This window comes from Scyliorhinus torazame, chromosome 11 (genome assembly GCF_047496885.1).
Source record: "Scyliorhinus torazame isolate Kashiwa2021f chromosome 11, sScyTor2.1, whole genome shotgun sequence".
NCBI classification, from domain to species: Eukaryota; Metazoa; Chordata; class Chondrichthyes; order Carcharhiniformes; family Scyliorhinidae; genus Scyliorhinus; species Scyliorhinus torazame.
Genome location: NC_092717.1, coordinates 198,945,157 through 198,972,108, shown reverse-complemented (window position 1 = coordinate 198,972,108; position 26,952 = coordinate 198,945,157). Strand labels below are relative to the sequence as shown.

At 46.3% G+C, this 26,952-nt stretch overlaps 2 protein-coding genes across 6 annotated transcripts in view; one reads left to right on the top strand and one right to left on the bottom strand.

The window, feature by feature from the left end:
- Positions 1-26,952, bottom strand: part of tg (thyroglobulin) — a 613,433-nt gene that overhangs the window by 286,988 nt on the left and 299,493 nt on the right. The gene's annotated exons all lie outside the window — the stretch shown is intronic.
- The window catches only part of LOC140385756 (src-like-adapter), a 53,525-nt gene continuing 31,998 nt past the window's right edge, over positions 5,426-26,952 (top strand). The window contains exons 1-2 of one of the 5 annotated variants that reach the window (XM_072468236.1): positions 15,610-15,868; positions 20,735-20,844. Coding sequence is in view for 2 of the 5 variants with exons in the window: in XM_072468234.1 (XP_072324335.1) it covers positions 5,493-5,498 (6 nt within the window). In the remaining 3 variants the exon portion in view is untranslated. Of the gene's footprint in view, positions 5,499-15,606; positions 15,869-20,734; positions 20,845-26,952 lie in introns of those variants that run through there. The other 4 variants (XM_072468234.1, XM_072468233.1, XM_072468237.1 and 1 more) reach the window with 4 other exon arrangements.

Genomic DNA, 26,952 nt, shown 5'->3' with positions numbered 1-26,952 from the left:
TTAACTGGTCAACACATGCCTCGTTTAGACTGACCTCCTACAGCAATTGGAAAGCAAAAAGTCTCATTACCCAATTGGATGGTGCTTGACTGGTTCCTCCATTTTCAATATTTTTATACCTGGTAAAGAGAAATGTTCAAAGAGAATGGCAAATAATTTTCTCCAGGGTTGCACACGACGGTGTCCTGGAGATTGTTCTTCAATTCCTGGAGACTCCAGGCCAATCCGGGAGAGTTGGCAACACTACCATGCACTTATAAAGCTGTCCTCCATCATGACTCAGTACCTTTCTTTCATAGCTAAATTAATTCATACTTTTAGAAGTGTAGTCACTGTTTTGCAGGAAATTGCTACAGCTAATAGAACATAGAACATTACAGCGCAGTTCAGGCCCTTCGGCTCTCGATGTTACGCCGACCTGTGAAACCACTCTAAAGCCCATCTACACTATTCCCTTACCGTCCATATGTCTATCCAATGACCATCTGAATGCCCTTAGTGTTGGCGAGTCCACTACTGTTGCAGGCAGGGCATTCCACGCCCTTACTACTCTCTGAGTAAAGAACCTACCTCTGACACCTGTCTTATATCTATCTCCCCTCAATTTAAAGCTATGTCCCCTCGTGCCAGACATCACCATCCGAGGAAGAAGGCTCTCACCGTCCACCCTATCCAATCCTCTGATCATCTTGTATGCCTCAATTAAGTCACCTCTTAACCTTCTTCTCTCTAACGAAAACAGCCTCAAGTCCCTCAGCCTTTCCTCATAAGATCTTCCCTCCATACCAGGCAACATTCTGGTAAATCTCCTCTGCACCCTTTCCAATGCTTCCACATCCTTCCGATAATGCGACGACCAGAATTGCACGCAATACTCCAAATGCGGCCGCACCAGAGTTTTGTACAGCTGCAACGTGACCTCATGCTAATTTGTACACAGATCCCAGAAATAGCAATCAGATAAACAATCAGTTCATTTGTTTCTTGGAGATGTTAAATTGAGGGATAGATACTTACTGGGGCATGTGAAGAATTCCCCTGTTCTTAGAACCATTGAAAGTTACAGGACAGAAGGAGGCCATTCGGCCCATTTTGTCGATGCCAGCCCGAGGACACATCAGGTGCCCTTTCTAATCCCATGTTCTTGCACCCGGTCCATAGCCCTGTATCTTACAGCATTTAAGGTGCAGATCCAGGTACCTTTAAAAGAGTTTAGGGTTTCTGCCTCGCAACTCGTGCAGCGAATTCCAGACTCCCACTATCCTCTGTGTAAAAAGGTTCTTCCGCATGTTCCCTCAACACCTTCTGCCACTTTTCTTGAATCTATGTCCTGGTTCTCAAATTCTCCACCAAGGGAAAGAATTTTATCTTGTCCACTCTATCTCTTCCCCTCAGAATTTTGTACACCACAATTAAGTCACCCCTCAGCCTTCTTTGTTCCAAGGAAAATAACCCCAACCTATCTGATCTCTCCTCTTAGCTGCACTTTTCTAGTCCTGGCAACATTCCTAGAAACCTCCTCTGCATGTCCTGCCTGTAATGCGGTGACTAGAACTGCACCAATACTCCAGTTGTGACCTCACCAGTGTCTTATACAATCTTGAATAGTACTCACAGGATATTTTATGTTCTTCTAAGCAGACAGGGAGTATCATGGTTTGCTATCTCATGCAGTATCATCAGCAGAGCAGCACTCCCTCATTAATGTGCTGATGTACCACCCTGAGATTATGGGCGCGATTTAATGGCCGTGAGCGAGAGCGCAACGAGGCTGCTAAATTGCGGAGAGGCCAAAATCGAGAACCGCGCCAGGCGCCGATCTGTTTGCGATCTAACCTGCCCGCTCCCATTGGCGAAACCAGGATCCCACCGTAACGCGGCGAGAAACCAATAATATAATCACCACTTAAACCCAATCTCCATACAATTAAAGGGACCAAATCCCAATCTAACGACCCCCCTGTGATCTAATGGCCTCCCAAGCAAGTGGTCATGTGGGCGCTGTTCAGTACACCTATTTAAAAATGTGAAGCTGATGGATGGGCTGCTGCCGGGAACCGAGGAGGTGAGGAGCCATCTTCGCTCCAGAGCAATGAGCCCAGGGGCACTGGGGTTGCTGCCCCAGTACCAGGAGCGGGGTGGACAAGCCACTGGGGGGCAAGTCTTGGTCGGGGTGGGCCGCCATCAGTTGGGGGGGGGACGTTGCGGAGCAGTGGGGTGGCAACCCATGGCCTGGGCTGCGCTTGCGGTGGGATGACTGTCTCAGTGCCCACGGGTCCACCATGCCAACCCCTGGATCGCGTGGTCCCGTTCCGGGGTCAATCCAAGCCCGCCTGCTCCACCGACCACCCATAGCTCCCACTGACCGTGAAGGCCTCTGGCCGTGCGGCTGAATGCTATTGGGAATTACCAATCGTAGTTAAGTGAGCAATACACAGCTGCTAAGTGGAACCCTGTGGGTAGGCGTGCAATGTAGCATGTGGGAATTATTTCCTTGCATCCCAGTCAGACCATAATGCCTGGACTGTGCCTGAGCACTGCGGGAGGCAACACCTAAGATACACCCACCAACGTCCGAACATGCAGGGGCTGGGCCCCAGCACCGGGGACATTTCCGCCACCAGAGGGTGGGTGTGTGCACCGGGGAGGGGACCAGCACTTGGTCCAGGTAACGGTACGGGCGGGTGTCTGGGGTTCACTGAGCAGAGGCCCCCGCTGTGGCCGGGGGTACATGGTCTGGGTGTGGCACCTATACCATGTCCTTACGGACTTGGCACCGCATGGAGAGAGGACACCCACTCCCAGTGGACGTGAACGTCACTACAGCCTTGAACATGTATGCCTCAGGAGCATTCCAGGGCTCGAGTGGGGTCTTGTGTGCCATCTCACAAACTGCAGCCCCAAAGTGCATCCGTGAAGTCACAGATGCCATATCTGCCCGGGCAGACAAATATATAAACTTTGATATTGACCAGGCCCAACAAGATGCCTGGCAGCAGGATTCTCCGTCATCGACAGGAAGCCCCAGGTCCAGGGGCTAATAGATGGCGTGCACTGGGGCGTCAGGCTGTGCCCTACATCAATAGCAAGGGTTTCCACCCCCTGAACATCCAGCTCTAGTGCGACCACCACACGAAGATGTGTGCACGCTTTCGAGGGAGTGTGCACAACACCTATGTCCTGGGGCAGTTGGACATCTCCCGCCTCTTCGCGGACATCCCCAAGATGGCCGGTTGACGCTTGGGGGATAAGGCGTACCCGTTGAGGACCTGGCTAATGATGCCAGTACAGAGGATGGTGACCGATGCAGCGACCCGATACAACGAGGCCCATTCGGTCACCCAGTCTGTCATTCAGTGGTGGATCGGACTTCCAAAATGCAGTTCCAACGCCTTGACCACTCTGGTGATGCACTGCAGTATGTCCCCTGGAAGGTTACCCACTTTGTGGTAGTCTGCTGTGTCCACAACCGAGCACAGCAGCAGGGTGCGTGCTGGAAGCGGAGGGGGAGGAATATGTGGGCACCGAGGAGGAGGAGGACAAGGGTCATGCTCTGTATCGCCTCATAAAGGTCCAACAGGTACTGGATGACGTCCCCCAGCAACTGGGACATGCTGTTCAGGCTCACTTCGTGCATCAGGCGCTCCAATGCGGTCGCCATCCTAGCAGTGTTGGCCGTCTCCTGGGGCAGTCGCCTCTGGGACTCCTCCAATCAGCTATGGACCTGCTGAAGTGTTGCTGACATCCCCCTCGGAATCTTACGTCCACACCCTATCGATTGCATCAGCCCCGGTTAAACCTGTTCCAGAGGCTCAGCATCCGACTGGGACCCAGCTGGGTCCTGGTATCCGGGAGAACTCCGACTGCTGTCTCGCTTCGATGTTCCTGCCTCCACCTTGTGCGCCTCAGCAGCTGTGTGGTGTTCAGCAGAAAGTGCGCCTGAGGCCTGACCACAACTATTGCCCACTGAGGTGTGTGTCTCTGCGCTGGTGGAGGGTGGGAATGATAGCCATGCTGCAATAACACTGGCTTCCAAGGAGCTCCCCTCTGACGTATTCTCTTTGGAGGCAGGGTGGGGGACCATCCCAGATGGGCGAGCACCATCAGCTGCAGGTCCTGCGGGGGAATGGACATATGATCTGTGGGAGGGATAGGTCAGTCTGTATGGCATTAACAATTCACATTTGACAGGTCATCTGGTGGGGGCCGGAGGATCCTCACCTCTGCACTGTGCACCAACCTTTACAGTGGTCACTAATTTATCATCGGCCACCCCACAACCTCCAGGGCACATTTTTCATTGGGGATGAGAATTTTGTAGGCAGTACAGCTGGACATGGGTGGGCTGGGACATGGAGCGGTGCTGGGTGGGGGTGGTGCCAATCGCATTTTCTTGGGGGGAGGGTGCAGTTGGCCGTCTGGTGCAAACTCAACCGAGCGGCCTGGTGGAGGTTGTTGACCTTCTTACGGCACTGGATGCCGGTCCTCCTGGTCACTCTCCCTGAGCTAACTATCGCTGCCACTTCCTCCCAGGCAGCACTGGCTGCCCTGTGGCTGATCCTCTGAGACCCTCCGGGGAACAGAGCATCCAGTCTGGCCTCGACCGTTTCAAGTAGTCTGCCAGGGTCTGCATCCCCGAATCGTGGGCTTGTTCTCCTCGGAAGCCTGGCTGCGAGCTGAGTGGGGTTGGCTGTGCAGGATCGGTTTAAGTGCTGCTCTCGCTTGTTAACGATCCCAACGAATCAGCTCGCGACAATTCCCGCTCGCTACCACATTTAGAAACATTTCCGTTAAATCGCGCCCTGTTCTTATATTTTGTAACGGGGTTTGAACGCACAATCCTCTCATTCAGAGGCAAGTGTAGTACCAATGAGACCAGCATGGCCATTTCGAGAAGAGTACGGAGCAAATCTAGCACCTATTACATCATCCCTGTATTTAAAATAACTTGTTCTCACAAACTGCCAGGATTGGAAACACCAACATTTATTGTCTACCCATGGTTGCCCTTGAGTAGGTCTTACTGAGCTTCACCTTTATTGCTGTGGTTCAAGAGGAAAGCCCACCACCATCTTCTCAAGGACAACTAAGTATGGGCAGTTAAATGTTCGCATTGCCAGTAAAGCTCACATCCCAGGAATTAATTGAAAAATATCCTGGCAGGAAAGGAGAGGAGGCAAAAGCTGGAGAGAAAGCAAAAATAAACACTGCTTATGCTGGTTAGATTTAGCTCACTGTGACTACATGGCTGCTGTGTGGGCTGCTGCCTCGTGCTGGTTTGCACATTATCCTTCTCTTTTCTCAGTAAGAGCCACGGAGAGGAACCATTCGGAGACTGTTTCGTCCAGTGCAACTGCTTAGATATAACATTACCACATACGGTGTGGGGTTGGTTTAAATAAGCCACATTTAACAGGTAGTGCATAGGTGGCCCAATCACCTCATTTGCCATCCCAGGCTCAGCTGTTGAGACGAGGGGCAAGCTTCCTTACATGCAGGTACGTTGGCTTGTGTTGCTGATCACCTTTGACTGCAGCTGAGAGAGGCAAGAAAACGCAAAAGGTGAGTCAGCCTCTGCAGATCGTTCTAGCACATTCTGCATCGACCAATACGGAGTGCCAATAACGAGTGCCAAGAATACTGGTGAGCTGTCCGTTGATGCAGGTATGAATTACATTTAGGAAGGATACTACAAGAAACTTCTTTAGCCTGGAGAGATAAATGTTTAGAATGCTCTACCAAGCAAGGGAAGAAAAGCAGATGAGTCTATCTAAAGTACAATTTTCCTTACCGTATATTATGGGAGAGAGAGAGAGATTTTTTGTGATGATTAGTATCATTCTCATTCCTGACCTTTCTCATTTGGTGATTGTGTATGCCATGTTCCAGTCTCGGCAATGCTCCTTTAATTGTGTCCATTTTGATTTGTATACACCTTTGCCCTGAAATGTTATTTCTTGTTAAAGGTGCTGCATAAATGTAAGTTGTTGTTGTATAAAGGCTGCACAGATATAACGTTATTACATTTAGAAGGGACTCAGAGGAAATACATGTTTGAAATCTGCGAAGGGAGGAACATATCCTGAGCGAATCCCAAATTCTGATGGCTCAATGAATCAATGCATCATGTGACATTGTGCCACCGACACTCAGGCTAAAAATAGGAAAGAAAAATCAGCCTGGATCCTCATTACACTGACCCCTTCTGGAAAGTGACAAAAATGGATTTTATGCCATGCTGAATTTTTTGAAGAATAATTAATGAGCTCAAATATCAGACATTGCTGGCTATGGTAGCTGACAAAGTATTAAGTATCAGAAAAGCACTTTAAGATTGTTGTGTTATGCTACTTCGGATAACACAGGCTGCTACTTGATGCAGTCTTAACTAAAGGATGCTCCAGACTCTGAAGTGAGTTCAACGTGTTTATTGAACTATTAACACAGTTCTCAAATGAGTTTGACTCTCTGCTAATCTAACTGTAGTAACTCAGTCTAACTGTGCCAGCTTGCTCTAAGCCACATGCTGGGGTGTGATACTGCTGATCAACCCTGTCTAACTCTCTGGATGTTTGTCTGTGGAAAGAGGCAGGGTGTGAGTGCCTCATCCCTTTTATAGTGTTTATGTCATGCCTCCTTGTGGTGATGCCACCTCTGAATGTCCTGACTGCCCATTGGTTGTGTCCTATTCTTCGTGTTCATTGGGTGCATGTTTGCATATCATGACAAAGATGTTACATACTTAAAAAGAGGGAGCCATTGCAGTCATGATGTGACCATCAATTCACCCGAAGACACGTGGAGAAGTAAACCGTGGTTTTAATCAGCTTAGAACTGAGCCTGCCTGTGACCGGTAGAACACTGAAGGCGGCCCCGCAGGTCAGCAGCTCTTATATTTCCTATAAAGGGGGTGGAGCCATGGGCGGTGCCCGTACATGCCCCAATATATCCCTGTGGGTGAAGCCACACAATGGCCCATAGGTAGAGCCCATAGGGTTAATAACATAACACAGTGCACTGGTGAATTATCAGTAATTATACATTCACCACAAGACAATCACAGACTTCCTTGCCACTGTCAAAGGTAAGAGAATGCAGGACCTTCATATTCGTGTATTCTGGGCCTACATGGTTGCCACTTTGGATAGATCATCAAACTGTTTGAGACTATTATGAAGGGGAGAGGATGACTGATTAGCTGTCATTCATTTTGACTGACAGCTATCGTCACCAATTATTATATATTATAGAAAGCTCAATTGCTTTCTTCAATGGTCAGTTTTCAGTTAACTACTCCACAACAAAATGATATTCCGTTTGACTCCATTGCAGATGCTATGTGAATGAAAGTTGTTGGAATTGTTTCCTGGCGAGGTCAGTTTAAAGGAACAGCAAGTTTTACAACATAACAAATGATCCACTGTTTCAAACTCTATTGTCTGAATCAGGCTTCTGTTCCCATCAAAGCACTGCAGACGTATCAAAATCACAAAGCACATCTTAATTGCAACCGTTGTAACATATCCCTCATACTTCTTGACTTTTCTGCAGCCTTTGACATGTTTGAACACACTATCCTCCTCCAATGCCCAGCTGGGTAGGAATTCCTTTTCTCGATTCCATTCTGATCAATCATGTTACAGTCAGAGAATCATTCGCAACATCGTCTCTTCTTGCTCCTGCACCGTCATCTTTGGGGTTCGCCAGGATTAGATTGTTGTCCCCTTTCTATTTCTCATCTTACATCCAAAAATATGTCAGGACCGTCGGTATATGAACACTACTAACATTCATCTCTATCTAACTACTTCCTCTTTTGAAATCTTCACTGTTTCTGGCTGGTCACATTACTTCCCCCAATTCCAGAGCTGGATGAGCACACATTTCCTCCAACTAAGTATTCTGAAGATGAAAGCCATTGTCTTCAATCCCTGCCATAAATTCTGTTTCTAGACATTGACTCCATCTCACTTCCAGTCACTTTCTGACGTGGAACCAAACCATTTGCAATGTCAGTGTCCTATTTAACTCACTCATTTTACAAATGAGTAAAATTTCTAGGCAAATTTCTACCCCTTAATTTTTTTTGTATGACTATCTGTTCTCATTATCTGCAACACCTACTTCTACCTCCATAATATCACCATTTTCACCCTTGAACTCACCGAGGCTCCTTAGGCAGCACCTTCCAAACCCATGATCACTGCCATCGAGAAGGACAAGGGCAGCAGGTACATGGGAACATCACCAGCTGGACGTTCAAGTCACTCACCTTCCTGACTTGGAAATATACCGGCATTCCTTCACTGCCACTGAGTCAAAATCCTAGAACACCCTCCCGAATAGCACTGTGGTTGTACCTACACCGCATGGACTGCAGTGGTTCAAGAAGGAAGCTCACCACCACCTTCTCAAGGGCAATTAGGAATGGACATCAAATGCTGGCATCGCCAGCGAAGCCCAAATCTCTTAAAAACAATTTTTTTTTAAAATTCATCTCCTGTCCGTCCATTCCTTTGCTACCTTCAGACTTGACTACTCTAATGTAAAAGCAAATTACTGTGGATGCTGGAATCGGAAACAAAAACAGAAAATACTGGACAATCTCAGCAGGGCTGACAGCATCTGTGGAGAGAGAAGGGAGCTAATGTTTCGAGTCTGGGTGGCTCTTTGTCAAAGCTAGAGAGAACTGGAAATAGGGTCAGATTTATACTGTAGTGGAGGGGCATGGAACAGTGGGGCTGGATAGGGGGCCAGCAATAGGTGGAGATTGACAAAATAAATGGAAATGAATGGTTAAGGCAAAGGGGTGCTGATCGTGGCACATAAAGAGATTAGAATGTGTGAATAGCAGAACAAAGGTGAGCAGTGTGTGAAAGAGGAACTAGGAACAGTTGGTCCAAGTGGTGTCGGGGGGGAGGGGAAACAATGGTGAGGGAAAAACAGATCAATGGAAGAAATTAAAATAAATTGATAGAAATAAAAATGGGGTGAAGGTGGGGGAGAGAGTTCACAGCCTGAAATTGTTGAACTCAATGTTAAGTCTGGAAGGCTGCAACGTGACCTCATCTCCTCGAAGGGGCAAATGGCTTCCTCCTGCTTCTATTTTCTATGTATGTTTCTATGTAAATGCTTCTAAATGCGAGTAGCTACAGTGAGTGTTGGTCCCTTAGATAGATGGCTCAATTTAATCAAATTAAAAGAGTGCAATTCTGGGCAGGATTAGCAGAGTTGTTCCCAGTGCTACAAGTGTCAGGAACAACCCCGCTTTCTATCAGCACTCTGTCTTGTTTTCGTGCCCTGCCTGCCATCTCTAGGCATCATTCCCATCGAGTGAAGCTCCTCAGTTTAGGAAGGGATCGGGACGCCATTTTAAAATGCCGTCCCAATCTCACAAACCCCCAGACTCCCCCCCCCACCCCCACAAGGCCCAACTCACCTACCTGGGGGTCCCTCTGCCCACCTCACCCCACCACATATGAGAAAGGCACCCCTGGGTCTGATCCTCACAGCGGGTTAGATTCAGAAAGAATGAACTGAAGGTGGCACTTCCTCTGCCAGCCTGGTAGTGCCAAGGTGTCTGGGAGTACCAATAGTGGCAGGAGATGTCCCCAGGTACCAGTCCACCTGGTCCTCCTTTGTGGGGTCCAGTACTGAACGGGGCCCCGGCTAGAGTCCCCCGGGCGAGGCCAGTAGATGCTGGGTGGCCATTTGATCTGACACAGATAAGTCACTCTGCGAGGCTGAATACTGCCTATTGTGAGCACGATCCAGATTGCAACATCTCACAAGATCTGGTTAGATCTCACGAGGCACAATGGCTGTCAGGAAGCCTGGGGGAGGCCTCTCCCAGAATTTACTGGCCACATCGTGACCACATTTGGGCCCAACGCAGCCCATAGATCATGCCCAGAGAGACTAGAGAATTAGGAATGGGAAACAAGGAAACGGCAGAGCCTTGAACAACTATTTAAAATTTGCCTTTGCAGTAGAAGACACAAAAAGCATTCCAAGGATGGTATACAAGCAGGGAATAAAAGGGATAGAGGACCATAAAACTATCACAATCACTAGAGGAAAAAGTACCAGGTAAACTAATGACACTAAAGGCGGGCAAGTTCCCTGGCCCCAATGACCTGCATGCTTATGGTGTAGAAGCATGGACGCATATTATCATGGATAGAGGATTAACTAATTAACAGGAAACAGAGAGTCAAAATAAATGGTTCATTTTCAGGTTGGCGAACTGCAAGTAGTGGAGTGCCAAGTGATCAGTGCTGTGGCCTCAATTATTCACAATCTCTATTGATGATTTGGACGAAGGGGCATACTGTGTTGCAGTCAGATTTTCTGATGGTACAAAGATAGGAGGAAAGCAAGTTATGAAGCTGATACAAAGAGTTTGCAAAGGACCATACACAGGTTAAGCGAGTGTGCAAAAACTTTGTGAGGTAAAGTATAATGTTAGCAGGAAGAATAGAACAGCAGAATATTATTTAAATGAAGAAAGAGTGCAGAATGCTGGAGTACAGAGGGATCTGGGTATCCTTGTACATGAATCACAAAAGGTCATACAGGTACAACAAATAACAAGTATTGTGAGCAGTTTTGGGCCTCGTATCTAAAGAAGGATGTGTTGGCCTTGGAAAGGTCCAGAGGAAGTTCACAAGAATGATCCCTGGAATGAAGAGCTTGTCGTATGAGGACTCTGGGTCTGTATTCATTGGAGTTTAGAAGGATGAGGGGGGATGTTATTGAACCTTGCAAGATACTGCGAGGCCTGGATAGAGTGGACTTGGAGAGGACGTTTCCACTTGTAGGAAAAACTAGAACCAGAGGAGACAATCTCACACTAAAGGGACAATTCTTTAAAACAGAGAATTTCTTCAGCCCGAAGAATTCACCACCCGTGAATCTGTGGAACTCTTTGCCACAGAAGGCTGTGGAGGCCAGACAGAGATTGATAGGTTATTGATTAATAAGGGATCAGGGGTTATGGGGAAAAGGCAGAAAAATGGGGATGAGAAAAATATCAGCCATGATTGAATGGCGGAGCAGACTCGATGGGCCAAGTGGCCTAATTCTGCTCCTTTGTCTTATGGTCTTATAGGATGGCAAGTAGAATGTTTGCTTTTATTGCAAGGGGGTAGATATAAAAGTGGGGAAGCGTTGTAACAACTATACAGTGCATTGGTGAGATGGCGACTAGCGTTCTGTGTATAGTTTCAGCCTCCTTACTTAAAGGGGAGGGGACAAAACCCCATTGGAAGCTTTTCAGGAAAGGTTCACTGGGCTGATTCCTCAGATGAAGGGGTTATCAGATGAGGAAAGTTGATAAGGTTGGCCTCTACTCACTGGAGTTTAAAAGAATGGGAGGTGATCTTATTGAAACATATAAGGTTCTTGACAGGGTTGGTGAACAAGAACAAAGAACAAAGAAAGGTACAGCACAGGAACAGGCCCTTCAGCCCTCCAAGCCTGCGCTGACCATGCTGCCCGTCTAAACTAAAATCTTCTACACTTCCAGGGTCCGTATACCTCTATTCCCATCTTATTCATGTATTTGTCAAGATGCCCTTTAAATGTCACCATCGTCACTGCTTCCACCACCTCCTCCGACAGCGTGTTCCAGGCACCCACTATCCTCTGTGTAGAAAACCTACCTCGTACGTCTCCTCTAAACCTTGCCCCTCGCACCTTAAACCTATGCCCCCCAGTAATTGACCCCTCTACCCTGAGAAAAAGCCTCCGACTATCCACTCTGTCTATGCCCCTCATAATTCTGTAGACCTCTATCAGGTTGCCCCTCAACCGCCGTTGTTCCAGTGAGAACAAACCGAGTTTTTTCAATCGCTCCTCATAGCTAATGCCCTCCATACCAGGCAACATCCTGGTAAATCTCTTCTGCACCCTCTCTAAAGCCTCCACATCCTTCTGGTAGTGTGGCGACCAGAATTGAACACTATACTCCAAGTGTGGCCTAACTAAGGTTCTCCAGCTGCAACATGACTTGACAATTTTTATACTCAATGCCCTGGTCAATGAAGGCAAGCATGCCATATGCGTTCTTGACTACCTTCTCCACCTGTGTTGCCCCTTTCAGTGACCTGTGGACCTGACTGTCAACACTCTTGAGGGTTCTACCATTCACTGTATATTCCCTACCTGTATCAGACCTTCCAAAATGCATGACCTCACATTTGTCCGAAGGCACTGGGGGCGTTCCCGCTCATCAGAGAATCTAGAATTGGGGGGGGAGGGGCGGTAAGCGGAGGAGAGCCCAGAGTTCTCCGAAAAATCTGGGATTCACTCCATTTTTCTTGCCAGGACTGACACTTTGTTGTTTTTTGGTATGATTCCACCCAATGCGCCTAAAACAGGGTAGTCCTATTTGTGGATCTTAGGAAGGAGATAGAAGTGGACAATATGGGGTTGGGTGACTATGAAGTTGAAAGTTGTGGAGGGAAATCTCCAGAGGAGATGAGTCAATGGCAGCCTTGGAAACGATGTCAGTGCTCGATGATGGGGTCAGGGTCAGGGGGAAGAGAGTTGGTGCTTGAGAACATGACTTGACAATTTTTATACTCAATGCCCTGGTCAATGAAGGCAAGCATGCCATATGCGTTCTTGGCTACCTTCTCCACCTGTGTTGCCCCTTTCAGTGACCTGTGGACCTGTACACCAAGATCTCTCTGACTGTCAACACTCTTGAGGGTTCTACCATTCACTGTATATTCCCTACCTGTATCAGACCTTCCAAAATGCATGACCTCACATTTGTCCGAAGGCACTGGGGGCGTTCCCGCTCATCAGAGAATCTAGAATTGGGGGGGGGGGGGGGGGGGCGGTAAGCGGAGGAGAGCCCAGAGTTCTCCGAAAAATCTGGGATTCACTCCATTTTTCTTGCCAGGACTGACACTTTGTTGTTTTTTGGTATGATTCCACCCAATGTGCCTAAAACAGGGTAGTCCTATTTGTGGATCTTAGGAAGGAGATAGAAGTGGACAGTTTGGGGTTGGGTGACTATGAAGTTGAAAGTTGTGGAGGGTAATCTTCAGAGGAGATGAGTCAATGGCAGCCTTGGAAACAATGGCAGTGCTCGATGATGGGGTCAGGGTCAGGGGGAAGAGAGTTGGTGCTTGAGAACACTGCCCTAAACCAATCACATTAATATTGCATTCTGAGATCAGCTTAATTAGCACATGTTGGGAAAGGAGGTTGAACATTGGAACGTGATAGTTTGTACAAGTCAGGTAAATGCATTTGCCCAGCCGACCTTGTAGGGTTAATAAAATATTTCTCTATCTGCATGCATTCATCTTTGTACCAGCCACAAGTGTCCTTGTGATATAATCTATATAGCGTACTTTTACTCTTTTAATCGCCACAGTGCAGAAAGAGGGCACCGACCCTTCAAAGGACCATCCAATTCCTCAACTAAGTTGCACCCTGCACCCTAAGGGTCAAGTTAGCATGTCCAATCCACCTAACCAACACACCTTTGGACTGGAAACCGGAGCACCCGGAGGAAACCCACACAGACACGGGGAGAACATGCAAACTCCACACTGACAGTCGCACAAGGTCGGAATCGAACCTTGGTCCCTGGCGCTGTGAGGCAACAGAGCTAACCACTATGTCATGTGCCACCCCGGCCCGTTCACATAAATGTTTCCAATATAGCTGCTCAATTTTGTCTGCAGACTGATTGTGTATGTACAAAGTTTATATCGCACAGATCTTGTGATGTGGTTTTGACTCTAATTATCACCAAGTGATACAATTCTATCCCTAACATTTAACGATATTATCAGATAGGGTGATGCCAGCAAATAGCAACATCAACAGCACATATGAATTAGAAGAACCAAAAAATATATAGTGGCAGAAAGGGACAGGCAAGACTCTTCATAAAAACATGGTGAACTTTCCCTTCGGTTAAATAACACACACAGCTGCTGTGGCTTGATCTTCAATGTGTATTTAAAGTATATTTTTACACAAATTATTGGCTATTCAGTCTGGATTCGACTGTAGTCAGGGAGTGAAGGGGTGGGGCTTTATATGTGGTAGCTAGCTGCTTTAGGCTGGTTGACACAAACATACAAAACATCAAAGATAGATACAAATAGATTAAATAAAAACAGAAAATGCTGAAAATTTCCAATGGTCCAGCAGGCCGCGTGGAGGGAGAAACAGAGTTAACATTTCGAGCCCAATGTGACTCTTCGGTGGAACTAGTTTTGAGGAGGCGTTCGATAATGGTAATTAAATCAATTAATGGTCATTCAAGTGCCTAAACCTGTCCCCGCTGCTATTTTAGCCATGGCAGAGGAAGGCCCATGCCAGGTGGCTAGCACAGCAGCTTTGACTGGTCAAGCTGGTGTCAGACAATTGTTATGGGGGGATGGAGACTCCTGCGCCTATAAACCTTACAGGCCATACCACTCTACCTTCCCCTCCTTTGGCCATTTCTCTTGGCTTCTCACACCCGCCCCCCCACCTCTTACTTTGGCCTGTCAACCAGGCTTCACTGATACCCAGGATGTACCTGATGTTCGGCCTCCGTTGCTTCCTCTTCTTCGGGGACTGGTTGCAGTCCCAGCAGTGGCCACTTCTCGAATCCGGCACTGTTGGGACTACAGGAGTGCAGCTCATTCTGTTATCAGCTCTCTAAGGCGGGGCTTCCTCGTCAGATAGGGTGGAGGTCTCGCCTTGGCCAATTAATGCATTGCTGATCGTTAAATGGCCGCCAACGCGCTGCAGCAGCTCGCCAAGCCTCCTTCGGCACCATCCCGTTGCGGAACAATATCGTTGTTCCATCACTGTCATTGGTTCAAAATTCTGGCACGCTTTAATGGCACTGTTGATGTACCTGCACCAGCTGCCTTCTCAAACCACTGCAGTCAATATGCTGTAGGGTTTTGTCAAATTAGGGATGGGAAATAAATGTTGGCATTGCCAGTGATGTCCACATTCAAAGTACAAAACATTAAACAGAAGCGGTATCACCATTAGTGCTGGCGGAAGTGTAGAAATGTAGTGTGGAGATGTTTATCAATGCTTTTGGCATATTAGAGCACAACATATATTGTCTCTTAACTTGGAAACTGAGTTAGCATGGTATATATAGTGACCAGAAAGCCTGGACCTCTCTCCCTAACAGCACTGTGGGTGCACCTACACCTCAGGACTGCAGCGGTTCAAGGCAGCAGCTCACCACCACCTTCTCAAGGGCAACGAGGGATGGGCAAAAAAAAATGCTGGTCGAGCCAGTGACTCCCACATCCTGTAAAATGAGTTTTAAGAAATAAATAAATAAACAACCCAATATATAATTAATCATAACAAAACTGCTTCATTTTTGTCACACACAGACCTGAGCGTTAAGACAAAGCTACCTAGAGGCATTGACACACACACATGCAGAATTACACACAGAGGCATTAAGAAATCCTGACATACACGCAGGCAGCAAGACACTGAAAAGAAGTTACAAGCTTACGTGTATATTTTTAGCGGGGTAACCAAACTCAAATAGACCTCAAACCGAAAGAAAATGAAGGAAAAGCAGAAACCGCACCAAGTGCTGCTGCCATCTGTAACAGGAAGCATGTGGAAAACAGAGTAACCAAAAATCATTCTGACATCACAACTTCAAAAAAAACAAGCACTATTGATCGGCTGTTCACACTGGCTGCCGCCGCAAATTCCGCTCAGCGCAGACAGCTCACGAGAACAACAAGGATCACATCTGCCACTCCACTTTACTTTGGGAGGTTTGGCTGCAGCTCCTAACATGATGAGTGCCCCTCGAACAGATTACAATTCACCTGTAATGTCATAAGGAAGGCGTGTTGTTCCAAAGGTAGATATTTCTCTTTTTTTGGTAATTTGCTGACAGGAAGCTTTATTTTTATTGTCATATTCAGACAAGTAGGGATGTGCTGGACAGCCTTCAACCTTGATATGTTTTCAAATCGTTCTATGGCTTCCCTGTTTCTGTTACCTCCTCCAGCCCAATAACCCTCCAAGGTATCGGTGCTCCTCTAATTTTAGCCTCTTACACATCCTTGATTTTAATCATTCAACAGCCTTGATCCTAAATTCCGGAATTCCTTCTCTAAAATTTCTACTCTCTACCCTTCTGTCCTACTTTAAGATGCTCCTCTAAATCTCTCTTTGACCAGCTACCTACCTTGATATCTCCCTTCTGTGGCTTTGTGTCACAAATGCTTTCATTGATAACCCTTTTGTTAGGTACCTTGGGATGTTTTGCTACATTAAAGGTGGTTTGTAAATGCAAGTTGTTGTTGTTGATTCACTCCTCATCTCCTGAAGGCACTGACTCCTGCTGAGGAGCAGTGGTGCCAGTATTACCGCGGGGTATTATCTCGCGCAACTGAGCGCAGACGAGTACGTGCAAGCTGTCAGTCCTCTAGGCCATACAAATGTGTGTCTAAATATTTTTGTTTGGTTACCTTTGGAGTTGTAGGAAAACTGTTACAGAAAATTCCCAGGAGGAGACAACACTTGGTGAAGTGGATGGCAAGGCTTGGGCTCAATTGTTTTACATTATCCTATTTCTGTTGTTAAAACCTCCTAATTATGCTGGTTTACAGGCTGGCCAGTAGTGCTTTTGTAACAAGGCTTGTCAATTGTTAATTTTTTGAAATTTAAAAAACAATTTTTTGTGCAAGGCAGATAAGTAAGTGTATTTACATGGGTGGAAATCACTCCACAGTATTCGTAACAAATGGGCGGCACAGTGGTTAGCACAGTTGCTTCACAGCGCCAGGGTCCCAGGTTCGATTCTCACTTGGGTCACTGTCTGTGCGGAGTCTGCACGTTCACCCCGTGTCCGTGCAGAGTCTGCACGTTCTGCCAGTGTCTGCGTGGGTTTCATCCGGGTGCTCCGGTTTCCTCCCACAAGTCCCAAAAGGCGTATTTGTACTGGCTCTTTGAAAGGGCATCATGCTCAGACTTCCATCCACACTTTAAGTCCCTCATCCTCAATACACATGTCCACCACCATTACAGGCAGCACGTTAGCATTGTGGATAGCACAATTGCTTCACAGCTCCAGGGTCCCAGGTTCGATTCCGGCTTGGGTCACTGTCTGTGCGGAGTCTGCACATCCTCCCCGTGTGTGCGTGGGTTTCCTCCGGGTGCTCCGGTTTCCTCCCACAGTTCAAAGATGTGCAGGTTAGGTGGATTGGCCATGATAAATTGCCCTTAGTGTCCAAAATTGCCCTTAGTGTTGGGTGGGTTTACTGGGTTGTGGGGATAGGGTGGAGGTGTTGACCTTGGGTAGGGTGCTCTTTCCAGGAGCCGGTGCAGACTCGATGGGCCGAAGGGCCTCATTCTGCACTGTAAATTCTATGATCAGCTCCAGATCATGCCGATTCCCTGAGTGAAAAGAAAATCACCTCGTCTTCCCTCCAGATCTTTTGCCAATGATTTCAAAACTGTGGTTACTGACCTCCTCGTCAGAGGCGATCATTTTCCTCATATACTCTATCAAAAACCCTGTGCATCTTGAAAACCTCTACAGGTCACACCTTAACCTCTAGTCTAAGGAGCACAGTCATAACTTTTCCAACCTCGCCTCGATACCTGAAGTTCCCTCACCCCCTGCTAATATCTTGGTAAACCTCCTCATGACCATTTCTAAAGCCAGGAGTGTAGAGCCCAGGATTGTTCACAGTATTTCTGCTGAGGTCTAACTTGAGATTTACAAAGTTCTAAAATTACCTCTATGCTTTCTGGGGAGTTGGTGGCGTAGTTGTAACATCATTAAATTAGTAATCCAGAGACCCAGGCTAATAATTTGGGGACAGGAATTCAAATTCCTTCACGGCCGTTGGTGGAATTTAAATTCAATGAATAAACTGGAAGTGAAAAATTAGTCTCAGTAATGGTGATTGGCAAACCATTATCAATTGCCATAAAAACCCATCTGGCTCACTAATCGCCTGTGGTGAAGGAATTCTGCTGTCCTTAGCTAGCCTGGCCTACTTGCGACTCCAGATCCACAGAAATGGGGTTGATTCTTGGTGTGGCAGCCCACTCAGTTCAAGGGCAATTAGGGATGGGCCAGCGATGCCCGCATGAAAGATTAAAGAAAAAATATTCCTTGCTTCTATTTATAAATCCAAGTAACATGTTTTTTAAAATCAACTTTGCCTTGCACCGTTAACAATTTGTCTATTTGGACGTCAAGGTCCCCCTGTTCATGTACACGTTTCAAAATTATGCCCCTCATTGTCCCATTTTAGTCCTCCAAAAGTGCAACACTTCACACTTCATCACATCGAACTCCATCTGTCATGTTGCTGTCCAATTTAGCAACCTGTCTCGGCTGTTATCCGGAGGCCTGTAATTCTCCTCATCTATCTACTGCATTGCCAAGTTTTGCATCGTCTACAAACTTCAATATGCTCCTCCCGGCACCCGAGTCTAGAATGCTTATAGAAACTGATGATCCGAGCTTGGAAAACAACACTGCCAGCCCTCTCACAGTCTGAAAGATATCCATCTATCACCATCCTCTGCTTCCAGTCACTGAGCCAATTCTGCATCCATACTTTCATTTTCCCCTTAACCCATTGCTTCAATTTTCTTAACAAAGCTGTTGAATACCTTTTGAAAGTCCACACATTTTTAATCCACCTTCTGCTCTTCTTCAAAGAGTGCAATGGAAATTGTAACACGTGAACTACCTGGATAGGCAGATGATGGAACCACAATTTAATGTCCTACCCAATGTTATTGAACAATCCCTCGGTACTGCACTGAAGTGCCAGCCTGGATTATGCTCTTAAGTCTTGGACGTGGGGGAAGGGGAGCTTGAACTCCCAACCTCCTGAATTAGACAGTAGCATATTGGGAATGTCACTGGACTAGTAATCAGGATGCCCAGGCTCATACTCTCAAAACCCACCACGCAACAGATGGAATTTTAAATCAATTATTAAATCTGAAATATAATGCTAGCCTCAATAATGGTGACCATGAGAAGTATCATCGACTCTTGTAAAATGTCCTTTAGTGAAGGAAATCTGCCATCCTTACCTGGTCTGGCCTACATACGAGCCCAGATCAGCGGCAATGTGGCAAACCCTTACCTTCTCTCCGAAATGGCTGAAAAACCACTCAGTTCAAGGGCAATGGAATGGATAACAAATTCTGAACCTGCCAGCAATGCTCGCACCACATGAGAGAATAAAGAAAAAAAACATTTTAAATGTTAGCTCAACTTTAGCAGTAATCAGCATGTAACTGCGTAATTTGTCACTACACCCTCCATTTTGCTGAGGAAGGTTAGCAACTGGAATATCTGGCTGGCCTGTGCAAGTAGATTATGCCTTTGGCGTGACACAGGATGGAAAGTGTAGCCCAGCATCAAGGATGGTGATTCTTCCATTGTTTTTGGAAATGACAGGAAATTAATAAACTACCAGAGACCGAACAGTGTTGACTCAACAACACTGCAGTCAAAAACACAATCCCATCGTCAGGAGTTCCCTTTTAAAGAACGCTGTTGGTTCAGTCCCATTTTAAGAAGGAAGTATCACTATCTTATACTTTTTGAAGTTTAAAGTGTTTCAGAAACCACAGAAGGAGATCATCATGCACGTAACAACTCTCAAAGTGCAATATAATTAGCTCCATTCTTCTGTTCCTTACCCAGCACTGAGAAAAAAAGTCAGTTTAATGTACTCATCCGATTCCCTTTAGGAAATTACTGATGAATCTGCTTTGTGATCTTCAGACAGCACATTCTAGACAACAACAATTCGCAACATGAAAGAATTCCTCCTCATCTCGCCCCTGGTTCTTCTGCCAAATACCTTCAATCTGTGTCCTCAGGTTATTGACACGTCTGCCAATAGAAACAGTTTCTCCTTAATTAATCTATGAAAATGCTTTATGATTTCGAATGGCTCTGCTAAATTGCCCTTTAACCTTCTCGTCTCTTCTCATGGTAGCACAATGGTTAGCACTGTTGCTTCACAGCGCCAGGGTCCCAGGTTCGATTCCCGGCTTGGTTCACTGTCTATGAGGAGTCTGCATGTTCTCCCCGTGTCTGCGTGGGTTTCCTCAGGGCGCTCCGGTTTCCTCCCACAAGTCCCGAAAGACGTGCTGTTAGGTAATTTGGACATTCTGATTTCTCCCACTGTGTACCCGAACAGGCACTGACATGTGACAACTAGGGACTTTTCACAGTAACTTCATTGCAGTGTTAATGTAAGCCTACTTGTGACAATAAGAAAGATTATTATCTAAGAGCCCCAGCTCCTAGTTTCAGTTTAGAAACCTTGCTTCCCTGCACCTTCTCCTTCTTAAACTGTGATTCCCTGAACTGAACACAATGTTCTAGATAAAAGCAAATTACTGCTGACGCTGGAATTTGAAACAAAAACAGAAAATTCTGAACAATCTCACCAGGTCTGCCAGAATCTGTGGAGAGAAAAGGGAGCTAATATTTCGAGTCTGGATGATTTTGACAAAGAGTCATCCAGAGTCAAAACAATGTTCTAGCTGGTAGCCAAGGTGATTTGTAAATCTTTTCCCCAACGTCCTTGCTTTTGTACTCTAGAGTCTGGGTATTAATAGGGGTGGGTTGCATAAGCAATGTGCGGGAAGGGAGAGAGTTTTCACTGGGACTTGGTAAGATTTCCCAGGATGTTGTTGAGTTTTAAGTCCAATGTGTATGTATTTGCCATTGCAGATGCCCCACAGCAATTCAGTCTGGCTGACTAATGTGCCTTCCATCTGGGTAGGGAAGACTCCAGAGCAGGCAAGAGGAACAAACAGGTCCAATCAACAACTCCAAGAGAGGTGGGAGTCTGATCCAAGGGGTGCCTGATCCCTTAATCCAGTGGGGCCCAGTCCCATGGCATGGAGTCTGATTCTGAGTGTTTGAATGGGATGGGGTTCCGATTCTGGGGAGCCTAGGGTTGCTACACGTGGAACGCACTGCTCCTGCTCTTGCTGCAAAGGGACCTTCTTTTCAAAATTGTCCTTGCCTCCCTTCAGCTGCCTAGTTTCCCGAAGCCTGGGAGCTATAAAGCAGAATTACCACAGAGGCCAGTATAAAACCTGAAAAGGCGGTCAAATCAAAAGTCAGTCAAATCAAAGGCTGCCAGCCTCGTTAAAATATTTAAATTGGCAATCCCCTCCTGGGAACTGCTACTCTCTGTTTTCTGTCTGAGTCAATTTTGTATTCAAGCTGCTACTGCCCTTCTAAACATCCGGGTTTCAATTTTTCCAGTAACTCTATTATGCAGTGCTTTATCAAACCTCTTTCAAACGTCCGTGTGCAGAACATCAATCACACTATCCTCATCATCCTAGAATATTGCACTTGGACCTTTCTCAAGAAGATAGCCTTACCCATCAAGGACCACTGCAGCAGAGGGATTATGTCAAGAATACAGGGACTACCTCTTTAAATCTTTTAAATCTTTTTTAAAAATTCATTGACGGGATGTGGACATCGCTGGTTAGGCCAGCATTTATTGCCCATCCCTAGTTGCCCTTCAGAAGATGGTGGTGGGTTGCCTTCTTGAACCGCTGCAGTCCTTGAGAAAATGTTTGCCGTGCAGCTTCTTTTTAAAGGGGAAATAACAATATTAAAGTCTCTTTCACAATGGAAGTCTTGCTTCACAGCATTTTTATTTAATGGATTATTACCATCAAGACTCCCTTTAAAGATGAGCTATTGGTGTCAAGGAGCCTTTTGAAATGAGGACCACCATCATCAATGCCCTTTATAAGCAGTGAATCATACTAGCAATATCAGAATTTGATGGTGGGAGAGACTAGGTTAATTTAAATACTGGGTGCTTTTAGAGACCTACAAATCTGAGTCCTGCTCGCTACATAATACTAAATATAGTCCAGCTGAATTGTCAATTAAATTCATTACAGATGGAACAAAGCACTGTCAAATGGGGAGGAAGGAAAGGATTGCACAAGGATGTTGAGAAGCTCCAACGCAGTGTTGCCCTAGAGCGTCATGTAGATAGAGCATGACATCCCTCGAGGGAGCTTTATGGAACATAACCTTACCAGCATTACACAGGGGACCTCGATGGAAAGAGAGCAGCAAGGCAGAATTATCGCAGAGCAAAGTGTTCAAGAGATATAAACATAGCACATTCGTCTCTTTGAGAAGTGCGTTTGTGTTTGGTTCCCCATACCCAAATGTACCACAGATTTTCCATTTCTATTCTAGCTTAATTTGCATCCCCAAGAAAAGCACTGACACTCTCTGTTGTCGACATCAGCAGAATTTGCACACCATGGCAACAAACTCATAAGGCCTGATTTCAATCCTGTCTGCCTAGTTGCAAAGTGGTCAGATTCACACTTAAATTCAGGGCAATGACAGCCCTTTCCATTCCTTTTGGACAAGTGAGGGATCCTTCTGTGAATATACAGGCCAGAACCTGGAGCCCGACTGTAATTTTAACTCCAGGTTTCTGTGGGAAAGACCGCTGCGGTTTCCTGCCAGACCAATCGATTGGCAACTGGGATTCAAAGGCATGGGCTTCTCTTAGCGACACCCCAAACCTTCATTGCTGTAAATTTCCTCCTACTCTTCACCAATGCAGTCATCTGGGCTCCTGGCAATGGCTTTGTGCCACTTGAAATCTAATTCTTGCATGTTGAATAGGTTTAGGTTGGCGATTGAACAAAAGCACGCAAATGAGGTACAGGATAAAAGTTCCCTTGACCCTAGATGTAGGGGGCCAGATGGTGTGCCGCCCGTCTCGGCCCCACTCCACCACAATTCTCACCAGACATCAACATTTACGCTTTAGTATATGTTTTTGATAATATGAATAGCACTCCGCATCTACCGTTATTCAGTAGGCAACTACATCATGTGGTATGTTACTGAGTCACACAGGTAGGTGGCGGCATGTGCTGCTCTCAGTTGGAATGCAATTTCTAATTGACCGCGGTGCCCTTTGGTGGCGTTGGGTGGGACAAGTTGCTGCAACTGATGTAAAGAAAGAAAGAGGCAAGAACCTGCACTCCATACAGCACCTTGCATGGTCTCACAGCATCCTAAATACAGCCAATTAAGTATTTTTGCAGTATAGTCACTGCTGTAATGTACGCAATGCAGCATACCATACACAGGAAGATCCAATGCACAGTAATGTGTTAAATGATGTGATAATCTGCTTCAACCCATGACCATCTGACAGAAATAAGAGTCGCTAAAACACTATTGACAGCTGGTGCAGGCCCAGTGGCCACTACCCTGTGAGGGAAGTCAATCTTCTGGCTCTCTGCCAGCCACCTCCACTTTGTGAACTTCCATTGAATGTGGCATTGACTGTTCAATATATTCCCAGATATGGATAGGCATATTGAAATCGGAATCCATTATAAAGCATATCCATCATAAGTACCAAGGCCAACCCTTGATGGGAAAAGTCTTGTAGACTATTACATTTGCCTTGGATACCCTACGGGCAGGCGATGCTGCCAAGACGTAGAGCAATGAGTTCCATTGCTCTCCCATGGCAAATCCTCCAACACGCAGAGGAATTCTGTTAGCGGTCTGCCAAAACTATCCTTAAATACACATGTAAAAAAAAATCAGCAAAAATAGAACGGAAAGAACGAGGAGGACAAATAAGAGTATGTTATAGCAACAATAAGCGAAGCATTAACATGGTTAGTGTGGGGCACTAAGTTGCTCGAGATGCAGCATGCATGTTCTTCTGAGCGTGGGATTAAGACAAAGATCGCACAGAGCTTTACACTGAATCTAAGAGGTGCTCGATGACTGAAGTGAATGATTTATTTTGTATCTGACAGCACATGATGCTGACATGAAAAGGGGAGAAAATGTACAATTCACAAACGTTAACTTCCCTAAATATAGAAGATTTGAAACATTGTTTATGAATGCAGCTGAGTTGAATCGGATCATTTTCTTGGCACTGGATTATCTCCAGCTGTTGGCAGTACAGAAGCTACAACACAATCAGTAGTGTGCCTTGCCAAAACAAGAATTACATTGCCCGGTCAGAGTGTAGGCAGAATTCTGTTTCATGTGAGTGACCACTTGGTGCGACACTGTCAAATGATCAAATTATTGACTGCCCACAGAAACATTTCCGTTCCTTTCATCTGTGATGTAGCTTTTCACCCACCAACATGGAAGAAATGCAAGTCTTCCTTTATGCTCCCTCAAGGGTTTCAACGAAGGGACATCCAGCTGATGGAATTCAAAAATCAGTGTTATTGGATGTTACAGTGTGGTGTCAGTCCATTTATCCCCTCATATCTACACCACTGATTTTGGGCACGATTCAGAGGACTAGAGTCCACTTAGGGGAGCATTTGGTGGGGTGATTCACCTCACTATTTAAGTGCACAGTGCCATTTTTTTGAGGCCTGGGGCAGTTTCTCCCTGCTAAGGCCACACCCAGAGGGATTTCCTGCTGTCTATCTCATCTCGCCAGCAGGAATGGTTGTTCGCAGACCGGGGTGCCATTTTGATCGGCAGCCCCAATCGTCCCCCTCACCCCCTTTCCAGTCTATTATTCAACCCCAACCATTCTGAGGCCCTTGGGAACTGCCCTCACCCCTTCCCATGGGCAAGCCCCACCCTGGCCCAAACTGCTTTTCCTGTTATTTATAAATGAGCTGGATTTTGATAGAGTACAATTTAGACGTCTGTAGTTATAATATGCAGCGGACACGGTGGCATAGTGGTATTGCCACTGGTCGAATAATCCAGAGACCCAGGGCAGTGCTCTGGTGACCTGGATTCAAATCCCACCATGGCTGATGGTGAAATCTGAAATCAATAAAAACCTGGAATTAAAGTCTAATGGTGACCATGAAACCATTGTCAATTGTCGTAAAAACCCATCTAGTTCACTAATGTCCTTTAGAGGAGGAAATCTGCCATCCTTGCCTGGTCTGGCCTACATGCGATTCCAGACCCACAGCCACTCAGTTTGATGACAATTACAGATGTGCAATAAATGCTGGCCCAGCCAGTGAAATCCACATCTGATTAATTAATTAAGAAAAATAGAACTTGTTAATGCATTAATAATGAACGGGTTAATAATAACAGGTTTCAGGAAGATATAGACAGACTGGTGAAATAGGAAGCCTCATGGCAGGTACAATGTGGATATTTATGAAATGATACACTTTGGGAGGGACAATGTGGGAATCTAAATAGCACTATTTTGAAGGGGTGCAAAAGCAAAAATCTGATTCAAAAATCTTTGAAGTTGGCAGGGAAAATTGAAAGTGTAAAAGATCGCTGGTGTTATAAAGTAGGGACATTGAATACAGAAACAAAAATGTCATGCTAAATATTTACAATCACTGGTTAGGTGTCAGCTAGAGTGTAACGTACAATTACGAGTACCATACACTGGGAATGAGGTCAGGGCTTTGAAGAAAGAACAGAGGAGATTTATGTGGATAACACCAGGGATGAGAGACTTCAGTGATGAGAGGCGATTGAAGAAGCTGGTATTGTTCACCTGAGGGAGAGAAGGTTAAGGGGACACCTGGCAAATGGGTCAGTAATTAGAGATCGTATAATTAAGATAATTGGCAAAAGTAGTAGAGGAGAAATCAGGGGACATTTGTTCACATAGAGGCCTTTTATATTTGGAATAAACCACCTGAAAGAACGGTAGGAGCAAATTCCATCGGAACTTTTAATGAGTAATTGGGCTAATTGTAAATGGGAATAAGCTGGTGTGTAGGACTTAATTGTACAACTTCCAATGAGCCAACACTGGCACAATTTGTCAAATGACTTCCTTTTATACTATTATTCTATAATTCACCTCGTCACAAGATCTGATAGTGAAGTTCTTTATTTCCATCCACGTAAAGGAAGTTGCTGCTGTCTGCTCATTGCTCTTCTACGCTTTCGAGAACACAGTATTTCTTACAGCCGCCATTGAAGGTGGGCGTAAACAATGTTTTTGCCTGTTAGTCTGCAAACAATGGGCGGGATTCTCCGAAATGAACGCTGTTGCATTTTACGACGGCGCGAAACGGGCGTGGGCACTATCGATTCTGGCCCCCAGCGGTTCACGCTGCTCCAGCCTCCCCTCCCGGCACCAACTGGGTTCCCCGCTAGCCCGTGCATGCGCAGTGGTGTTACGCCAACCCGCGCATGCGCGGGGGACTTCCTCAATGCTCCGGCCCTGACGCAACATGGCGTGGGGGTTCAGGGGCCGGCCGCGTAACAAAATAGGGCCGGGGCTGGAGAGGCCGGCCCGCCGATCGGTGGGCCCCGATCGTGGCCCAGATCCCATCGGAGGCTCCCCCCAGTGAAGGAGCCCCTCACCCCCCCCCCCCCCCCCCCGCCACAGGCCGTCCCCCAGACCCTGTGCGCAGAGTCCCCGCCGGCTGCGAGCAGGTGTGGACGGCACCGGCGGGACTCTGCCGTTTCCACGCAGCCACTCAGCCCATCAAGGCTGGAGAATCGACTGCCCGGCCGCAGACAGTGGCCCGCGACAAGATGTGCTACACAGATAGGGTATGCACCAAGGAAATATGGATTCCTTTTTGTCAATGATGCTGGATTTTTTTAAAGGGCGCATTAACATTGGGAGATAATGTGAACTGACTTTTTTTCAGAATTTTGTATATTGTTTTATTCAGAATGTTGGTGACTGTTTTAGAATGTTGTGGACTATCTGTAGTGTGATTTATCACAGCTGTCAAAATGTGAGCAGAATTTTCAGAGCAGGTTATTGGATGTGGATTGGCCTGAAGCTTCTTCAATGAAATAGAATCACTCAGTAGGAAGATTTATTTTTTCAACTTCGTTCATCAATTTGGCAAGGAAATGCTTCAAGGAGGAGATGTGTAATTGTAATAACGTTAAGTTGACACAGCCTGACAGAGGTATGCATTTTACTGAGTGCCTCTTCACTT